This window comes from Tupaia chinensis, unplaced genomic scaffold (assembly GCF_000334495.1).
Source record: "Tupaia chinensis unplaced genomic scaffold, TupChi_1.0 Scaffold000360_1, whole genome shotgun sequence".
Classification (NCBI taxonomy): domain Eukaryota; kingdom Metazoa; phylum Chordata; class Mammalia; order Scandentia; family Tupaiidae; genus Tupaia; species Tupaia belangeri.
The window spans coordinates 1,472,460-1,490,603 of record NW_006159856.1 but is presented as its reverse complement, the minus strand read 5'-3'; the positions used below and the strand labels follow the sequence as shown (position 1 = coordinate 1,490,603).

The 18,144-nt window shown below is 37.7% G+C and overlaps 1 protein-coding gene across 1 annotated transcript in view; it reads left to right on the top strand.

Annotated features, from left to right (window-relative positions):
• POLN (DNA polymerase nu) overlaps positions 1–18,144 on the top strand; it is a 280,130-nt gene that overhangs the window by 121,269 nt on the left and 140,717 nt on the right. The window contains 3 exon segments of the mRNA XM_027773586.1: positions 4,800–4,856; positions 5,851–5,904; positions 6,577–6,642. Coding sequence (XP_027629387.1) covers positions 4,800–4,856; positions 5,851–5,904; positions 6,577–6,642 — 177 coding nt within the window.

Here is an 18,144-nt window from a genome sequence, read left to right as displayed (position 1 = left end):
AGAACAGAGGAAGAGGCTGAGAGATAAACAAAGAGTGGATCATGCTGTGTTTTGCAGACCATGGTGAGGAATGTAGATTGTTAGTAAAATGGGTAGTCTAGGTTTGAGTAAGGGAGCAACCATGATCTTAGCTATCTTTTTAATACGCTTTACCTTTCAGTACAATTTTAGGTTCATAGGAAAATTGAGCAGAAAGTAGAGTTCTCATATACCCTCTTCTCTAACACATGCATGCTTCAATATTTGTCCTAATATTTGTTGTGATTGATGAACCTACATTGGTAACCTTATTGTCACCCAAGTCCATAGGCCACAGGAGGGCTCTCTCAGTGTTGGACATTCTGTGGGTTTGGACAAATATATAATGACATGCATTCACCATTATAGTATTATACAGAGTATTTTCACTGCCCTAAAAATCCTCTGTGGTATGCCTGTTCAACCATCCCTCCCCCCATTCATGGCAACTACTGATCTTTTTACAGTCTCCATAATTTTGTCTTTTTCAGAATATCGTATGGTTGGAATAATGCAATATGCGGTCTTTTCAGATTGGCTTCTCCCATTAGTATTATACATTTAAGTTTCTTCCATGTCTTTTAGCACTAAATAATATTCCATCGTCAGGGTGTATTGGTTTATTTATTCATTTACCTGCAAAAGGACATCTTCGATGCTTCCAAGTTTTTGACAATTATTAATAAAACAGCTATAAGTATATGTGGACATAGTTTTTAGTTCCTTGGTTAATACCAAGGAACACAATTGCTGGATTGTAAAATGTGTATAGTAAATGGTAAAAATGTGTATAGTTTTGAAAGAAACTACCAAATTGTCTTCTAAAATGGCTATACCATTTTGTACTCTTACCACTAATGAATGAAGGCTCCTATTGTTGCATATCCTTAGAATTTTGTGTTGTCAGTGTTTAGGATTTTTACCGTACTAATAAGTAATGGATTATTTTTAAAGAAAATTATTTATTTATTATATAATTTCTTGTTTACATTTAATTGTTGGACATGTTCCATATGTATTAGTCTATTTTTAAGAGGAAAAGAAGGTGAAATTAATTTTTTTTTTTGGAGAGGTTTTTGCTATAGGGCACATGTGCTTGCCAGACAGCGAGTGACAGAGAGACAGAAAGCAAGAAATCACCCCCCAGGGGGGATGGCCACACCGCAATCCCTTCTCCTCCATTCTCCTCTCTCTCTTGGGCATGCATGCACACGCGCCCAGCATTTTAGGCAGCCGGTTCTGGAACTCAAACTGCAGTCGACTACATGGGAGTCCAGTGACATAGCCATTACACTAACTGCTGGTCCCAAATTAATTTTAATAATATAATTTATTTGACATAATATATCTCATTGTCATTTCAAAATCTAATTAATATAAATTTATTTATGAGATTTTTACTTTTTTTTCACAGTAAGTCTTCAAAATTCACTTTATTTATACACACAGCAGTTCTCAACATTGGATATGTTTTTAACAGATCACTCTTGTGGGGACTGCAGGTGGCATGGTGATTAAGCTACTGGATTCCCTCATGGCAGTCCACTGGGGAATGATTTCTCACTTTCTCTCTCTCTACCTCTCTCTGGTAAGCACATGTATCCTATGGCAAAAACCTAAAAAAGGAAAAGAAAAAAGAAAAATCACTCTGATAGCTGATTGGAGAATCCAGGAAGCTCATTTATAGGCTGTCACTTTGGTCCCAGGGTAGGTGTCAGTTGTGTCCAGATGATGTTAGTGAAGATAGAGCAAAGCATATGGGATTTCAGAGCATTTTAGAACAGAAAGGACCTTCTAATATGTTTATGTGAGTATGAACAAAAGTCAGGATGAGATATTTGAGTTTTCTGTGTTGTGCACCTGGGCAGTATAAATATGGCCACTATTGAGGGGAAACTGGAAGAGAAATGGTTTATTTGGGGGCAGAGAGGTCAAGTATTGGACATGTAGGACAGAAGTGCACATGAGACATTAATGTGCCATGCCACACAGGCAAATGGGTGTGTGGGCTAGCGCTCAGGACCAATCCTGTGCTGGAAATACACTTGAAAGTTGTCAGCCAATTTTTATTACAGTCACCTGTAGGTGGTATTCTACCTTGGCTGGCGATTTGGAAAACACTGGTGCCCACACCCACAGCTGACTTACCTGGTAAGAAGTGGGTCAGGTAGCCTGTTTGTTTGTTTGAAGTTTTCTTGTTGATTCTGATATGTGGCTAGCATGGATAATTATAGAGTTGAACTCCAAGTAACTGTCATTTAGAGGTTAGAGAGAGAGGTGGCACCAAAAAGAGACTGGAGTGGCCAGAGTGAGATGGGAGATCAGAAGAATGTGGTGGTAGGAGCCAGTATAGAGTGCTACAGGTAGCTCACTACACTCTGCCTCTGACCATTAACCAACTTTTGTAGTACTTGTCCACAGCTTTATGCAACCAAGCACTTATTTTTAAGTGTTCTCAGACTGCTTGAGTCAAGATATACAGAGACTATTGGTTAGAAAGTCATTTTGTGAGTAAGGTATTGAGATAAAGAGAGCTAAATGATCCTAATGTTATAGTTTTCTTGGCTAAGTATTTTCATGCACTTTCCATCTCTCTGGGGATTGCTTTTCTAAGGAAACCACAATTTTGGATAATTCTGAGGCAAGATTTCTCCTCCTGAGCAGTGCCTATGTCTGAAATGCTAGTGGTGATCTGGTAGGCTACAACTCTTGTGTCCTAGGTCTTAGTCAAACAGAGAGTGATACAATTTGGAGGCTACCCTATTATAGTAACATTAGATTATCAGTTCTCCTCCAGGTTGATTTACAGATTCTAAACAATCCTAATTGAAACCCTGGCAGAAGTTTTTTGGTAGAATTTGGGAAACTGATTTCCAGATTTTTATATATATATATATATATATACACACACACACACACACATATATATGTATATATATATACATTCATATATATATACACATACATATATATGTGTGTATATACATATATACATACATATATATATATGTGTGTGTATATATATATATTTTTTTTTTTCTTTAAAAAGAGCCAAGATAATCTTGCAGGGCCGGGGGGTGGGGAGCAGTATTGGGGCACTTAGTCTATTGGATATCAAGACTAATTATAAAGCCATAGGAATTACTAGGAATTAATTAAGCAATGCCACTTGGTATTGACTCTAGATTAAACAAATAGACCAATGAATTAAGATAGGCAATCCACAAAGAGACCACCCCATCCGTGTGTAAAACACATGATTTCTAATGGGGGTGGTGCTGTAAAACAATGAGTAAGGAGAGCTAGTTTCATAAATGATAGGGAGCCAGTGCATTGACCACCAACAGCCCCCATTTCACACAGTATACAAAGTTCCAAATGAATTGTATATTTAGATGTAAAAATCAAAACAGGAAAGATTGGAGAATATACTAAAATCTATGTACAGGAATGTTTATAGAAACATTATTTATAATAGTACTAAAGTGGAAAAAAGTCAAATATTCACAAAGGGTGGAATGGACAAATAATTGTCCTATGTTTGCACAATTTAATACTATGTAATAGTACAAATAAATGAAATACTGTTTTATACAATATGGATGAAACTTCAAACCATATTGAACAAAAGAAGTCACACAGAGTACCTGCCCTTTTACATTGTTATGAAGTTTAAAAACGGGAAAAAGTAACCTGTGGTCGTAGAGGTCAGGGGGTTGGTTATTTCTGGGCAAGGAGCAGGGACCTACTGGGAAAACCAGAGTGTTCCCTGTTTAGGGTAGGATGGTGGTTATATAATGTGTTCACTTTGTGATTATTCAACAAATTGTGTTATGATCTTGTACTTTCCTATATATATTATATCTTGACTTTTTTCTTTTTATTCATGATTGAGAATGCACGCGTTGTGATAACTAGAGAGAGATTAGCACCTTCCACAGGATCTGGTCATACTCTGGTCGCCTTCTTCCAGTCCTCAACCCTATTGGATCTTGGACACTCATGTATGTGCCCAGCATGTTTTGGGCTGACCCAGCAGAAGTTTCCAACCACTGTCATCCTGTGGGTTCCAGTTTTTCTGTTGATTAGCATATTACTGCTTTGCCATGTAGCTGGCCCCAAATTTTGATTTTTTTCCGTTTTTTTTTTTCCCATGTGCTCACCAGAGAAAAGGAAAGTGAGAAATCACCCGCACTGGGGGCGAGGGGTGGGGGTGACCACACTACAATCCCTTCTCCTCCATTCTCTTCCTGGGACTTTAGGCATGCATTATTTTCAAGCCACTGGATCCAGGACTCAAACCATAGTTGGCCCTATGAGAGTCCAGAGCTTTAACCACTACACTACCTGCTGGCCCCCAAATTTTGATTTTTTAAAGTTAATTTTAAAACTCACAATTATATTTCAGTACTACTTCCCTGAAATTATGTCTAGATAACTGTGATTCAAGTGGATGGGTGTTCCTAAACTATTGAACATGTTTTTGGGCATTTTCTTATTTTATCCCCTTACATATCCTAGATTTAGATTTCACTAATTTAAATCTCAAGAGAAATTTTTTCCCCAAGTTTTTGTGAAGAGGTTTTAGCTTCTGCGTGGACAACAAAATAATTGTTAGGATTAAGACAATCAATAAACTGAGTTTATTATAAGTTTTAATTTTGGAAAATATATTCAATTAGACATTATTAAAACTTTCTCCAGCTGAAAATACATGGTTGGAATGTTAAAATAAAGGAATTACATTTTATTAAAAAATAAAATTACGTTTTATTTTTTAGTTAAATGCTCTGCAAGAGCTTCATCCATTACCCAAGATAATTTTGGAATACAGACAGGTAAGGTAATTTTTTTTTAAGTAAGCTGATGATCAAGGGGCAATGACCTTATCTCTGTTAAGAGAAATCTGTCATTGTTGAAGTTACCCTAACAGTGTTCTAAAGGGAATATTTCAAGTTGACCTGGTGTTAATACTGCTTACTTGTACACTGACATGAGTTTATTCAAGTCCTACAATCAGCCCCCATTCAGTGCTGTGACTCGAAGGAATTAAAAATGAAAGAAAAATAATGAAATTCAAAAAGAACTCTGCTATATGCTGTTCCTATATGCCTTCAGTATAAATGAGACTCCACCAGTTCCAAGTTTAGAACCCTCCCACAAAGCCCTGCCCTTCCCCTGGTTTCTAGGCTGCAGTGTTTTATCTTCTTACAATCACGTTTACCAGGGATTTAATGACAAGGCCCCTTTCCTCTTCTAACTACTCACGTTCCCTCTGTTTGTATACCTGCCATTTACTTCAGGAGCTCTTTGTTGCTTATGAACCTCTTTTAGAACTTTTGTCATCACCGTGCCACTGATGGTATTATTTAATGAGCCTGTGGCCTGCTGGCAGCTATGAGCAAATGCACTGGTGCTAGAATAACCCTTTCTCCCTGAATGATGTCAGGATTGGAAGAGAATTAATCATAGAGGTCGGACGTATTTATGTATGTGTTTATCTTTGCAACTTTTCTGTAAATCTTATAGAATAATAGGCTTATTTTATAAGAGTAGGGTAACGTCTTTTTTGGTAGGTCAATGTTATTTAATTTTGGTACTCCCCAGGTCATTGTAGGGCTTCCTGGAATCATCTAAGGTGACATTGTTGGGATGTGCCCAGCACTCTATGAAACACTGTTTGGATGTTTGTAACCATTAAGTGGTCGGGAAAGTCATGACATATTTTTCTATTTTTTTTTCTATGCAAAAAAATGCATCATAATTTCCCCAATGACCCAGTATTAAAATACTAGAACAAAGGAAATGATTGTCCTTGTCTTTGTAATTTAGATTCACAAGATCAAGTCAACCTTTGTAGATGGATTACTGGCTTGCATGAAAAAGGTAACTGAACAAAATATTTATATCATAATTAGGAATATGCTTTATATATGAGTTCAGACATAGAACTTTTACAATTTTAGGAAATGATAAAATAATGTTCTTGATCTGAACCATGGTTTTGTTACCATTCTGGTCTCCTTACAGCATAGGTTGATGTTATACTTTAAAATATTTATTTAGAAGCTCTATAGCTGATCTCCTATTTTTAACATCTATTATTGCATCTCTTTTCTGGAATTATTTGAGATAGATGCTATGTTTTCAGTTCATACATGAGGAACCTGCAGTCTGAAATAATCTGTGACTTGTTGAGGCCACACAGCAAAGAACAGTGATTCATAATCAGTGATTCACAGTCCAACCTTGAGTCCACACCAACTTCCTCATAATTCATTGTTTCTTCCTCTCATAATACACAGGATTTGTAAGTGACATAAAGACCTACAGATCCTATTGCAGCTTCTGCACAGGTTAGAGGAAAACTCCCTTCTTTGCCCTTTCATGATTAAACATTAGGAGTTTTGTAACCCCTCAAGACATTTTGGAACTAAGAGTTTAGGGTCAGAAGCTCAACCTCTGGAGCAGCAGTGAGTGCTGCAGACAGAGTCCAGCATTTCTTGATGTCACATAAGCTTTGCCAGAGTTTAAACTGATTCATTTTAACTGATAAAGGGCTCCATTTCCTCTACGTGGAATCAGACTGGAACTGTGACTGGAAGACTTTCAGCCAAACGTCCAGTAAGTTAAAGCTCTTTGTTAAAAGCTAGTGATTATGGTATGCAGTTGAAGTTTTGCTTAATTGCATCTGCCTGTGCTCTTTCCTTTTCCAAGAGAGGACCTTGTACTGATAAATTGTGTTTTATTTTGTTTATTCATTCTATTCACATTTATTTAGCACCTACTATTTTCTGGGCATATACCAAGAAATAAGACATCTGGTTCTTCTCTCATGAAGTGCTAAGTTAGTAAGGGCATTCTTCATACCCATAAACCCATACACTCTGATACTGAGGGCCAAGGGGCCACCCCTCTCCCACCCATCTTCCTTTTCAAATGTATACTGGACAGGTGGCTTCTGATTTCCAGAGATTTTTAAAATATCTGGTGGCTGATGATCACCTTTACTTTTGGGTTGTTGGAGACTGTCTCTGATGAAAATGCTATAAATGTTGGGCCAGCTGGTACCATGGTGAAGGTTGCTGGATCTCATATGGCCAAGTATGTGGGTTTGAGTCCTAGACCCTGTGACTTGAAAGATATGCCAGGCACATGTATGCATGTACCCAAAATCCCAAAAGGAGGGAGAAGTGGAGGAGAATTGATTGAAACCTGACTACTACCCCCGGAGGGGGAGGTGCTTTTTCTCTTTTTTTCTCTCTCTCTGTCTTTCTCCAGTGAGCAAATGTGCCCTCTAGCAATTTTTTAAAAATATTATAAATGCACAGAATTTATGATGCAGCTTTTTAATTATTTATCTTTTTAAAAAATTAATTTATTTTATACATTCAATCACTATACATCACTTAGCTCTTAAAGTGAATTTACCCCACATGAATACATTTCACACCAGTCCAGTTGAGGATACTGAACACATTATCATCAGCAGATATTAATCTATTTCTGTGTCCCATAAATGTCTTGCCTTTCTATTTTTTCCCTTAATTTCTTTCCTCACACTCTTCCCCTACTCCCACCCTCTTCCCACACTATCTCCAGAATCCATAACAATTTTCCATGCTTTTATATTCTCTGATCTTTCCATTTTCACCATAGAGTGTGGACAGTAGGTATACATTAAGTGGAGACATACGATGTCTCTCTTTCATAACCTGGTTTGTGTTGCTCAGCATTAAATCTTCCATATTCATCCATATCAAATGCCAGGATCTTTTGTTTTTTAATGGCTTAGTAGTGTTCTATAGAGTATATGTGCCACACTTTTTCAATCCACTCATCTCTTCATGGACATTTGGGTTGATTGTCTTAGCAATTGTGAATAATGCCACAATGAACATAAATGTGCAAGTACTTTTCCAACTGAGCATTCTCCTATCTTTTGGGTAGATATATAGGAGTGGAATTGCTGGGTCAAATGGTAGTTCTATTTGTAGATCTTTGAGAAATGTCCATATTGGTCTCCACAGTGACTGGACCAATTTAGTCTCTCACCACCTGAGCAGGAGAGTTCCCCTTTCACCACAGCCTCACTAGCACTTACCATTTTTTGGTTTTTAAATCTTTGCTATTTTGACTGGAATTACGTGATCTATTTGTGGTTTTGATCTGCATCTCCCTTATGATGAAGGATGTTGAGCATTTTTTCATATGCTTTTTGGCTGTTCGTATGTCTTCCTTAGAGAGTTGTTTGTTTAGCTCATTTTCCCATCTTTTAATTGGGTTGATTAATTTTTTCTGGGTGAGCCGCTTGAATTTCCTGTACATTCTGATGATCAGTTCCCTATTTGAGGTATAATTTACAAAAATATTCTCCCATTGAGGTGAGCAAGTAGCATAGTGGTTAAGGTCACTGGATTCCCACATGACCCACCACAGTTCAAGTCCTGGACTTGGTGGCTTGCTTTCTTGCTTTTCCCTTTCTCTCTTTCTCTGGTCAAATTAAAATAATAATAATAATTATAATAACAAATAGAATAAAATAAATAATTCTTTTAAAAATATATATTCTTCTATTCCAAGGGTTGTCAATTCACACTAATTACTGTGTTTTTTGCTGTGCAGAAACTTCTTAATCTGATGTAATCCCATTTGTCTATTTTTTTGGATTATTGCCTGTGCTTTGGGGATTTTATTTAAGAAGTCTTTGCCTACCTCAATATCTCTCAGAGTTTCCCTAGTGTTTTCCATAAGTAGTTTTATAGTTTGAGGTCTTAGGTTTAGATCTTTGATCTACTTTGAATTGATTTTTGTTAATGGTGAGAGATAGGCGTCCAGGTTTATCTTTCTGCAGGTGGAAAAGTCCGGTTTTTCCAGCATCATTTGCTAAAGAGTTTTTCCTTCTCTCACTGGATTGACTGGTACCTTTTGTCAAAGATCAGTTGGCTGTATGTTTTGGGGATTATTTCTGGGGTCTCTATTGTATTCCTTTGGGCCACATATCTGTTTTTGTGCCAATACCATGCTGTTTTGATTATCAAATTTTTGTAATATATTTTGGGATCAGGAAGTAATATGTCTTCTGCTCCACTTTTCTTGTACAGGATTGCTTTGGCAATCCTGCTTTTATGATTTCAGACAAATTATATAATTTTTTTACTTGTGAAGAATGTCTCTGATAATTTGATTGGGATTGTGTTCAATACGTAGATAAATATGGGTAGAATTGCCATTTTGATTATATTAATTCTTCTGATTTAGGAATATAGGATGTCCTTCCACTTTTTTTGTGTCATTTTCTGTCTTTTTTAGATTTTTTTAATAGTTTTCCTTGTAGAGGTCTTTGACTTCTTTGGTTAGATTTTTTCCTATATATTTTACACTTTTTGTGGGTATAATAAGTGGGATGACTTTCTTCAGTTCTACCACAGTCTGCTTGTTCTTTATATATAGAAATGCTATAGATTTTTGTGAGGACCAGCAGGTGGCGTGGTGGTTAAGGTGCTGGACACTTCCACAGGGAACCAGCAGTTAGTGTAATGGCTATGTCGCTGGACTCCCACGTAGTCGATCGCGGTTCGTGTCCCGGACCTGGTGGCTTAAAATACGCCGGGCACGTGCCCAAGATCCTGAGAGGAGAATGGAGGAGAAGGGATTGCGGCATGACTATCCCCCCTGGGGGGTGATTTCTCGGTTTCTGTCTCTATGTCTCTGTCTGTCTGGCGAGCACACACACCCTATAGCAAAAACCTCTCCAAAAAAAAAAAAAGAAAAGAAAAGAAAAGAAATGCTATAGATTTTTGTATGTTGATTTTGTATCTTGCTACTTTACTGTATTCATTATTACTTCCGGGAGTGTTTTCGTGGATACACTTGGGTCTTCTGTGTATAATCATGTCATCTACAAACAGAGATAATTTCACCTCTTCTTTCCCTTTTTAATGCCTTTTATTTTGTTCTCTTTTCTGATTGCATTGGCTAGGACTTCCAGCACTATATTGAAAAGGAGTAGAGAAAGTGAAAGCCTTGTCTTGTACCAGCTAAAAGCTTTTCCCATTCAGTATGATGTCAGTGATGTGTTTTTCATAGATAGCTTTTAATGTGTTGAGAAATGACCCTTCTATGCCAATTTTGCTGAGAGTTTAATCATGAAGAGATGTTGAATTTTAACAAATGCTTTCTCTTTATTGATTGATATGATCATATGGTTTTTACCTTTCTTTCTGTTAATATGATGTATTATGTTTATTGTTTTGCATATGTTGAACCACTTTTGCATCACTGGAATAAAGCTTACCTGATTGTGATATATAATCTTTTTTTATGTGTTGTTGGATATGATTTGTTAGTATCATGTTGAGAATTTTTGCATCTGTATTCATCAGAGATATTGGTCTGTAGTTTTCCTTCTTTGTCATGTTCTTGTCTATTTGGGGGATGAGGGTGATGGAGGCTTCATAAAAATGAATTTGGGAGGGTTCCTTCCTTTTGGATCTTTAAAAATAACTTGAATTGAATGGGAGTTAAATCTTCTTTAAAAGTTTTGTAGAATTCAGAAGTGAAGCCATCAGAACCAGGGCTTTTTTTTGTTGTTGGGAGTTTTTTTTATTACTGATTCAATCTCATTGCTTGTTATGGTTCAGTTTTTCTGTCCTCTTGATTCAATCTTGGTAGATTTCATGTCTCCAGGAATTTGTCCATCTCATCCAGGTTTTCTTGTTTGTTGATATATAGTTGCTTATAGTATCCTCTAATGATGGTTTCTATTTCTATTATGTCTGTTATAATATTGGTTGTTTCATTTTAAATTTGATTTATCTGATTCCTTTCTCTCTTCTTTTTAATTAGACTAGCTAATGGTGTGTTGATTTTGTTTATCTTTTTAAAAAACCAGCATTAGCTTTCATTTATTTTCTGTATTGTTTATTTTCTATTTCATTTATTTCTATTTGAATCTTTATTATTTCTTTCTGTTTGGCATTTTTTGGATTTTTTTTTGGGGGGGGGGGATTTTTGCTATAGAGCATGTTTGCTCGCCAGAGAGACAGAAAGTGAGAAATCACCCCTCAGAGGGGATGGCCAGCCCCAAATCCCTTCTCCATCTCCTCTTGGGATTTTGAGTAAGCATGCATATGCATCTGGTATGAGTTTTAAGATACTAAGTCCAGGACTCAAACCGCGGTTGACTACGTAGGAGTCTAGCTATTTAACCATTACACCATCTGTTGGTCCCTGCATTTTCTGCATTTTCTTGTTGTTGTTTTTCCAGTTTTCTGAGGCATGATGTTAGGTTGTCCATTTGCCTCCTTTCCATCTTTTTTCTTAAGAGCACTAATTGCTATGAACTTCCTTCTTATGACTGCTTTTACTGTGTCCCATAGGTTGTGGAAATTTATATACTCATTATCATTGGTTTCCATGAATCTTTTGATTTCAGTCTTAATTTTTTTAGTAGTTGTGAAATCATTCAGGAGTAGGTTATTTTGTTTCCATATGATTGTGTATTTTTTTTTTTTGGAGAGATTTTCGCTATAGGTCGCGTGCGCTCGCCAGACAGAGACATAGAGACAGAAAGCGAAAAATCACCCCCTAGGGGGGATGGTCACGCCACAATCCCTTCTCCTCCATTCTCCTCTTGGGATCTTGGGCACGCACGCACACACACCCAGCGTGAGATTTAAGCTACCGGGTCTGGGACGCGAACTGCGGTCGACTATGTGGGAGTCCAGCGACATAGCCATTACGCTAACTGCTGGTTCCCATGATTGTGTATTTTCATGTTTTTTTTTTTTTTCCTGAAATTTAGATCATTTAATTCCTTCAAGTTGGAGAAGATGCTAGAAATAGTTTCTATGCCTTTGAATCGGTAAAGTCTTGATTTGTGCCCTCTCATGTGGTCAATCTTTTTGTTTTTTGGGTTTTGGTTTTGTTTTGTTTGTTTGTTTGTTTTTTGTAAAACCAGGCTACTTTAATGTTTTTGTACAATTTAATGAATAATCTTTTGATGACTGCAGACATATAAGACTGGCTATATTCAGAAACATCACAGTCATGGTAGTTTTCCAGATTGGTGTATCATCTTCAAAAATTATAAGGAGTTACTTGTATGCAACTGTAATCAAACCAGTAAGACAACATTTATATATCCATCATTTTCAGGATTGCTGATAACTTGGGCATATTTCCCCCAAATAACCTTGCCTCCTTGTGTTGCAAGGCTCAACTCACATTCACCTCAATGACAGTACCTTTGGTGATAACACCCAAAGTTATATATAGGGGGAATGAGGGATTCTTATTTACACCAAGTTTTGGCAGGTAAAAGGTGGCTTTCAGTTCAGGATGTGTTTCGTGGGCTTTCTTGAAACATAAGCCCATTGGCCTAAAGAATCTTTCATATTTAGGTGGTTTTCTAGTAAAGCCATCTTCAACAAAGCAGACTTTTGTAACCATCCTCTTTCATGCCTTCTTTCTCTTTCCTGTTCAAATAACTTTTAATACTTCTGTTTCTCTCTGGGCTTGAACTTTGGGTAGAGGAACTTCCCATTTTCCCTCTTTCTCTTTCCTTTTTTGTTTAATCGTATTGGAAAGTACTTTAGCTCGGGACTGTCCTTCTCTGTCCAACAGATAGGCAGGTGCAGCTCCTTGTGGAGTCTTTTCATCATTCTTTTGTTTGGTGTTCCTCTTTTCATGCATCGTTTTTATTTTTTATTTTTTTCTGGAGAGGTTTTTGCCATAGGGCGTGTGCACTCGCCAGACAGACAGAGAGAGACAGAGAGACAGAAAATGAAAAATCACCCCCCAGGGGGGATGGCCATGCCGCAATCCCTTCTCTTCCATTCTCCTCTCGGGTTCTTGGGCATGCACGCACATGCGCCCAGCATGAGTTTTAAGCCACTGGGTCTGGGACGCGAACCGTGGTCGACTACGTGGGAGTCCAGCGACATAGCCATTACGCTAACTGCTAGTACCTTCATGCATCTTGATAGTATTTTTCATTTGTACTTTCTCAACATGGCACTGTTTATGATAGAGCTTAGCCTTCAGACCAGTCATCTTTTTTGCCTTCTTTGAATGTTCATGAGCCTCTTGACTTCCCTTCTTTCTCTTTTTCTCATGGTAATCCAAACAGTATCCTTAGCATTTACAATGTAATTCAATATATTCTTTTTGTGGCATGTTGATGGCTGCAGAGTCACTGGGAGCAGCTTTTCAGATGCAAAGAAGTTGTCAACTTTCAAGTCTCAGAGACCTACAATTGGACCTGACACAGTCTGGAATGGGAAAACTCATGTGGTCAGTCTTTGAAAAGATTCCATGTGAGGGTGAGAAAAATCTCTATTTTGTGGATTTTGGTGAAGGTTCTACAGATGGCTGTCAAAAATCCATTTGATTTATGGTATTATTTAGATCCCATATCTCTTTGCTTATTTTTTAATCTAGATGATCAGTCCAAAGGAGAAAGTGGGGTGTTGAAATCCCCAACAATTAGTGTCTTACAGTCTATCTCTCCTTTTAGATTTAGCAGTCTTTCCTTCATGTATTTGGGTGCTCCTCCGTTAGATGCATAAATATTTATAAGCATAATATCTTCTTAATGAATTAGCCTTTTACTACTATATAATGTCCTTCTTTGTATCTTCTTACAGTTTTTGTCTTAAAGTCTATTTTGTCTGAAATCAGTATCATGACTCCAAGATTTTTTTTTGGTTTCTGTTTGCATGGAAAATCTTTTTCCAACCCTTTACTTTTTTAGTCTATGTATGTCTTTATCCATGAGATGTGTTTCTTGTAGGCAACAGATAGAGGGTTTCTGTTTTGGTTTTTTGTTTGTTTGTTTGTTTTGTTTTGTTTTGTTTTCTATTCAGCCAATCTGTGTCTCTTGATTGGAGAATTTAATCCATTAACATTCAATGTTATTATCGATATATCCAGAATTGTCCCTACCATTACATTGGCCTTTGTCTTTGCTGTTTTTTTCTTTAAAGTACATTTTTAAAAAATAATTATTTATTTAATTTTATTTATTCATTCATTTCAATTTTCCAAGAGAGAAAGAGAAAGAAAGAGAGAAAGTGAGAAAGCAAGCCACTGGGTCCAGGACTTGAACTGCGGTCCAGTGCCTTAACCACCACGACACCTGCTGGCTCCTATCTTGGTTGTTTTTTGTTCTCTCATTTCCATCTGTCTCTTTTTAGTTTCCCAGGTATAGTACTCCCTTCAGAATTTCTTGAAAATCTGGTCTGGTGTTGGTAAATTCTTTCAGGTTTTGTTTATCTGAGAATGTTTTTATCTTTTCTTCCTGTATGAAGGATAATCTTGCCAGGTATAGTAATCTTAGTTGAAATTGTTTCCCTCTTGGGACCAGCAGTTGGTGTAACGGCTATGTTGCTGGACTCCCATGTAATTGACCACAGTTCGAGTCCTGGACCCTGTGGCTTAAACTCACGCTGGGTGCATGTGTGTGCATGCCCAAGATCCTAAGAGGAGAATGGAGGAGAAGGGATTGTGGCGTGGCCATCCCCCCTGGGGGGTGATTTCTCGCTTTCTGTCTCTCTGTCTCTCTCTTTCTCTCTGGTGTGTGCACGCGCCCTATAGCAAAAAGCAAAAAAACAAACAAAACTCTCAATTGTTTCCCTCTTAACACTTTGAATATATCTTCCCATTCTTTCCTTGCTTGCATTGTTTCCAGTGAGAGGTCCAATATTAGCCTGATGGGATAACCTTTGTAAGTAACTTAACATTCCTCTCTTGCCAATTTTAGTATATTGTCTTTGTCTGTGGTTTTGGCCAGTATGGATATTATGTGCTGTGGAGAGGATCTTCTTGGGTTGATTCTATTTGGGGTCCTTTGTATTTCTTGGATCTAGATATTTGAGTGCTTCTTGAGACTTGGAAAGTTTTCTTCCAGGATTTCATGAAATAGATTATCAATGCCCTTATTAGTCTCTTCATCTTCTGGGATACTGATTTTTCAGATGTTTGGACATTTCATAGTATCTAGTATTTCTCATATATTGCCCTCATTGTTTTGATTATCTTTTCAGTCTTTATGGTGGTTTTTTTTTCTCAGAGGTTTTGTCTTCTACATCCAAGATTTGATCTTTTGCATGATCTAATTTGCTTTTGTTTTTTTTTTTTTGAGAGGGTTTTGCTATAGGGCGTGTGTGCTTCCCAGAGAGACAGAGAGAGACAGAAAGTGAGAAATCACCCCTTGGGGGGTTGGCCATGCCCCAATCCCTTCTCCTCCATTCTCCTCTTGGGATCCTGGGCACACACGCACACACACCCGGTGTGAGTTTAAGCCACTGGGTCCAGGACTTGAACCATGGTTGACTATGTAGGAGTCCAGTGACATATCCATTATGCCAACTGCTTGTCCTAATTCGCTTTTAATACTTTCAAGGGGGTTTCGATTTCCTATATTACTACCTTCATCTCTAACAGTTCCATTCAATTATTTTTCATGGTGCCTAATTCTTTCAAATTGTGGAAAGATTTCTTCATCTCCTGGAGCTTGTTTTCTGTTTTTTCTTGCATCTCATTTAATTTTGTCACTAGGAATATTCTGAATTGTCTAGCTGACATTTCCACGAGTTCCATTGTACTGTCTGTAGATGATGAAGAATTGTTCTTTTCCCTTGGGGAGAACAATTTCTTGGTTTCTCATATTTCTTGTGCCTCTGTACTGGTTTCTAATCATCTGATGGATTATACACTTCTTCCTGATTTCTGCACTATTGTCACTGGAACTGGATATTCTGATGGCCTCTCCATTTTTTTTTTCAGTCTGAAAACGGCCATTGTTTACTTACTGACCAGATTACAAAAATAATCATGGTGTATACCTTAGTTCATCCTTCTAATAAGTCTGTTGATCTGGTCTTCCCTGTTGCCAGCATCTCCACCTTCTACAAAACGGGTGGTCTTTGTTTTCATTCCATCTTGTGGAGAAGATAATTTGAAGGGCCACAAGAAGTTATTTGCTTCTTTAAAGTACTTTCCAATAGTATAGATTTCATGAATCAGATCCTCCATGCAGATGATGCCAAATTTACCAACAGATCAAGCAATCAAAGAGTTACCTGTCAAAGCAATTTGCTTATTGATTTTGCCATAACCACACTTGTAGATCAGTTCATTTACTAACTTCAGGTTCAGGTACCCCATGCAATGTGTGGTTCCACAATTCTCTGCGTGTTGAGGCCCTGTTGAGCTTAACAAAAGTGCCATTGAAGATCTGGCAAAGACTAAGAAGCTGCAACACCTTTCAAGCCTTCAGGCTCACTCCATTGATACCTCTGATCCTGATGACAAACGCCAAATTGAGTTCTGCAGGTACATAGAAGTTGCCAGCTTTTCTTGCCATCCTGGCCATGCGAATCTCAGTTCTGTACATCTGTCTATATTCCCTATGATAGTGCTTAGCTTTTTCATAGATATGCTTCCTCCCTGCCTTTTGAAGCATCTTTTGAGCAAACTTTTTTCTCAGGCACTTGATCTTCAGCTCCACAAAGTTTCTTCAATTTTTAAGGGTTTCTAGCACAGCAGGAAACTTTTTCTTGGTGGCTTCCACCGCAGCAGGAGCCTTTTTCTTGATTTCTGTCACAGCAGGAACCTTCTTTTCCTTCTCTTGAATGCCCTCATGGTTCCAGCCAGAAAAGAGCTGGCCTTTCAATTTCTTGAGAACAAGTACACCTGGGGCTGAGCTGCAAGGTTTCAACTGAGGAAGAAAGTAGGGGGTCACGTGGTGCAGGTTCAGGTGCAGTTTCAGGAAATTATGAAGGCAAAAGTATTTCTGAGTGGTAAAAAGGTAGCTAGAGGTCTTAAATGGTCTCCTGGAAGTGGTGGGGAGAGGGTGGAGTTCCCAATGTGGTCTCTGGCCTCAGTCGTTCTCACTAGCTGCTGAGGCTGCCACCACAGAGGAGCCAGGAATGATGGCAGAGGAGGGAGCTGGAAGTGGGAGAGCACTGGGCACCTGGAAGTGGTGGACAAACAACGTGACCAAGGTGATCTCTTGCCTTAGTCGTTCTCACTGGCTGCCACCACTGCCGTGACACGGGAGCCAGGAATGATGCAGCTTTAATATCACTTAAAGCAGTTAACTTTTAAAATGATTTCATATATAATGTATATTTTTAATTTGCTAGGAGGTACATGCACTTGCCAGAGGTGGGATGTAGAATGCAAGAAAGCACCCCTCCCCCGCATGGAGCATGGTCACCCTACCATCCCTTCTCCATTTCTCTTTTGGAGATTTTGGGCACACACACACACCTGGCTTGTTTTTCTTTTCTTTTTTTTAATTAATTAATTTATTTTTCTTTTTTTTAACATTAATACGCTATACATCATTACAGTCTACCAAATGAATTTTCCATCCAAAATACACTGTCTCTAGGCTCAATTGAGCACATCAACATACGTGTTATCAACAAACAATTTTCCATTTTTTTCCATTTCTTGTTTCTTATATATTTTGCTTCTCCTTTCTTTTTTTAACCCCTGGATCCCCTACCTCTCATTCTCTGCCATTTCCCACCCACCTTCCACAGTGTCTCTGGTATCTACAGTTACTTTCCATGCCTTTTTTTTTTTTTTCACATTTTATCAGTTCACAAAAGATCTTAATTAATCTAAATACTTTCAATAACAAGTACAGCTGATAAAGACATATCTGTGAACACATGTCTGACTTTAAGCATAAACCTCAATGAGTAGAATCAACATACTATAAAGTAGCACCTATCTGGGGCTATATAGCTTACTGTGGTCATCAAATACACAGTTTTTTCTTTAAATTTTGGTAACAATTTTAGTATTTTTTTTCTGAATTTTTAAAAAAATTTACATTCATTCTCTGACATCATCACAACATACTAAATGTGGTTTCCCCTCTAGAGTAACCTGCATAGTGGCTTAATCATGCATGTTATAATCCATAAAATTCCATTACTACTTTCATTTTTATGTGTTTTTTACCCCATTTCTGACCCTCTGCCCTATTCCACTCTCTTATTACACTGCCTCTGCTGTCTATAGTTGTCTTCAATTCCTTTTCCCCCAACATTTTGTTGACCACACAATATCATAAGTAATCTAACTACTTTCTTTTTTTTTTTTCAT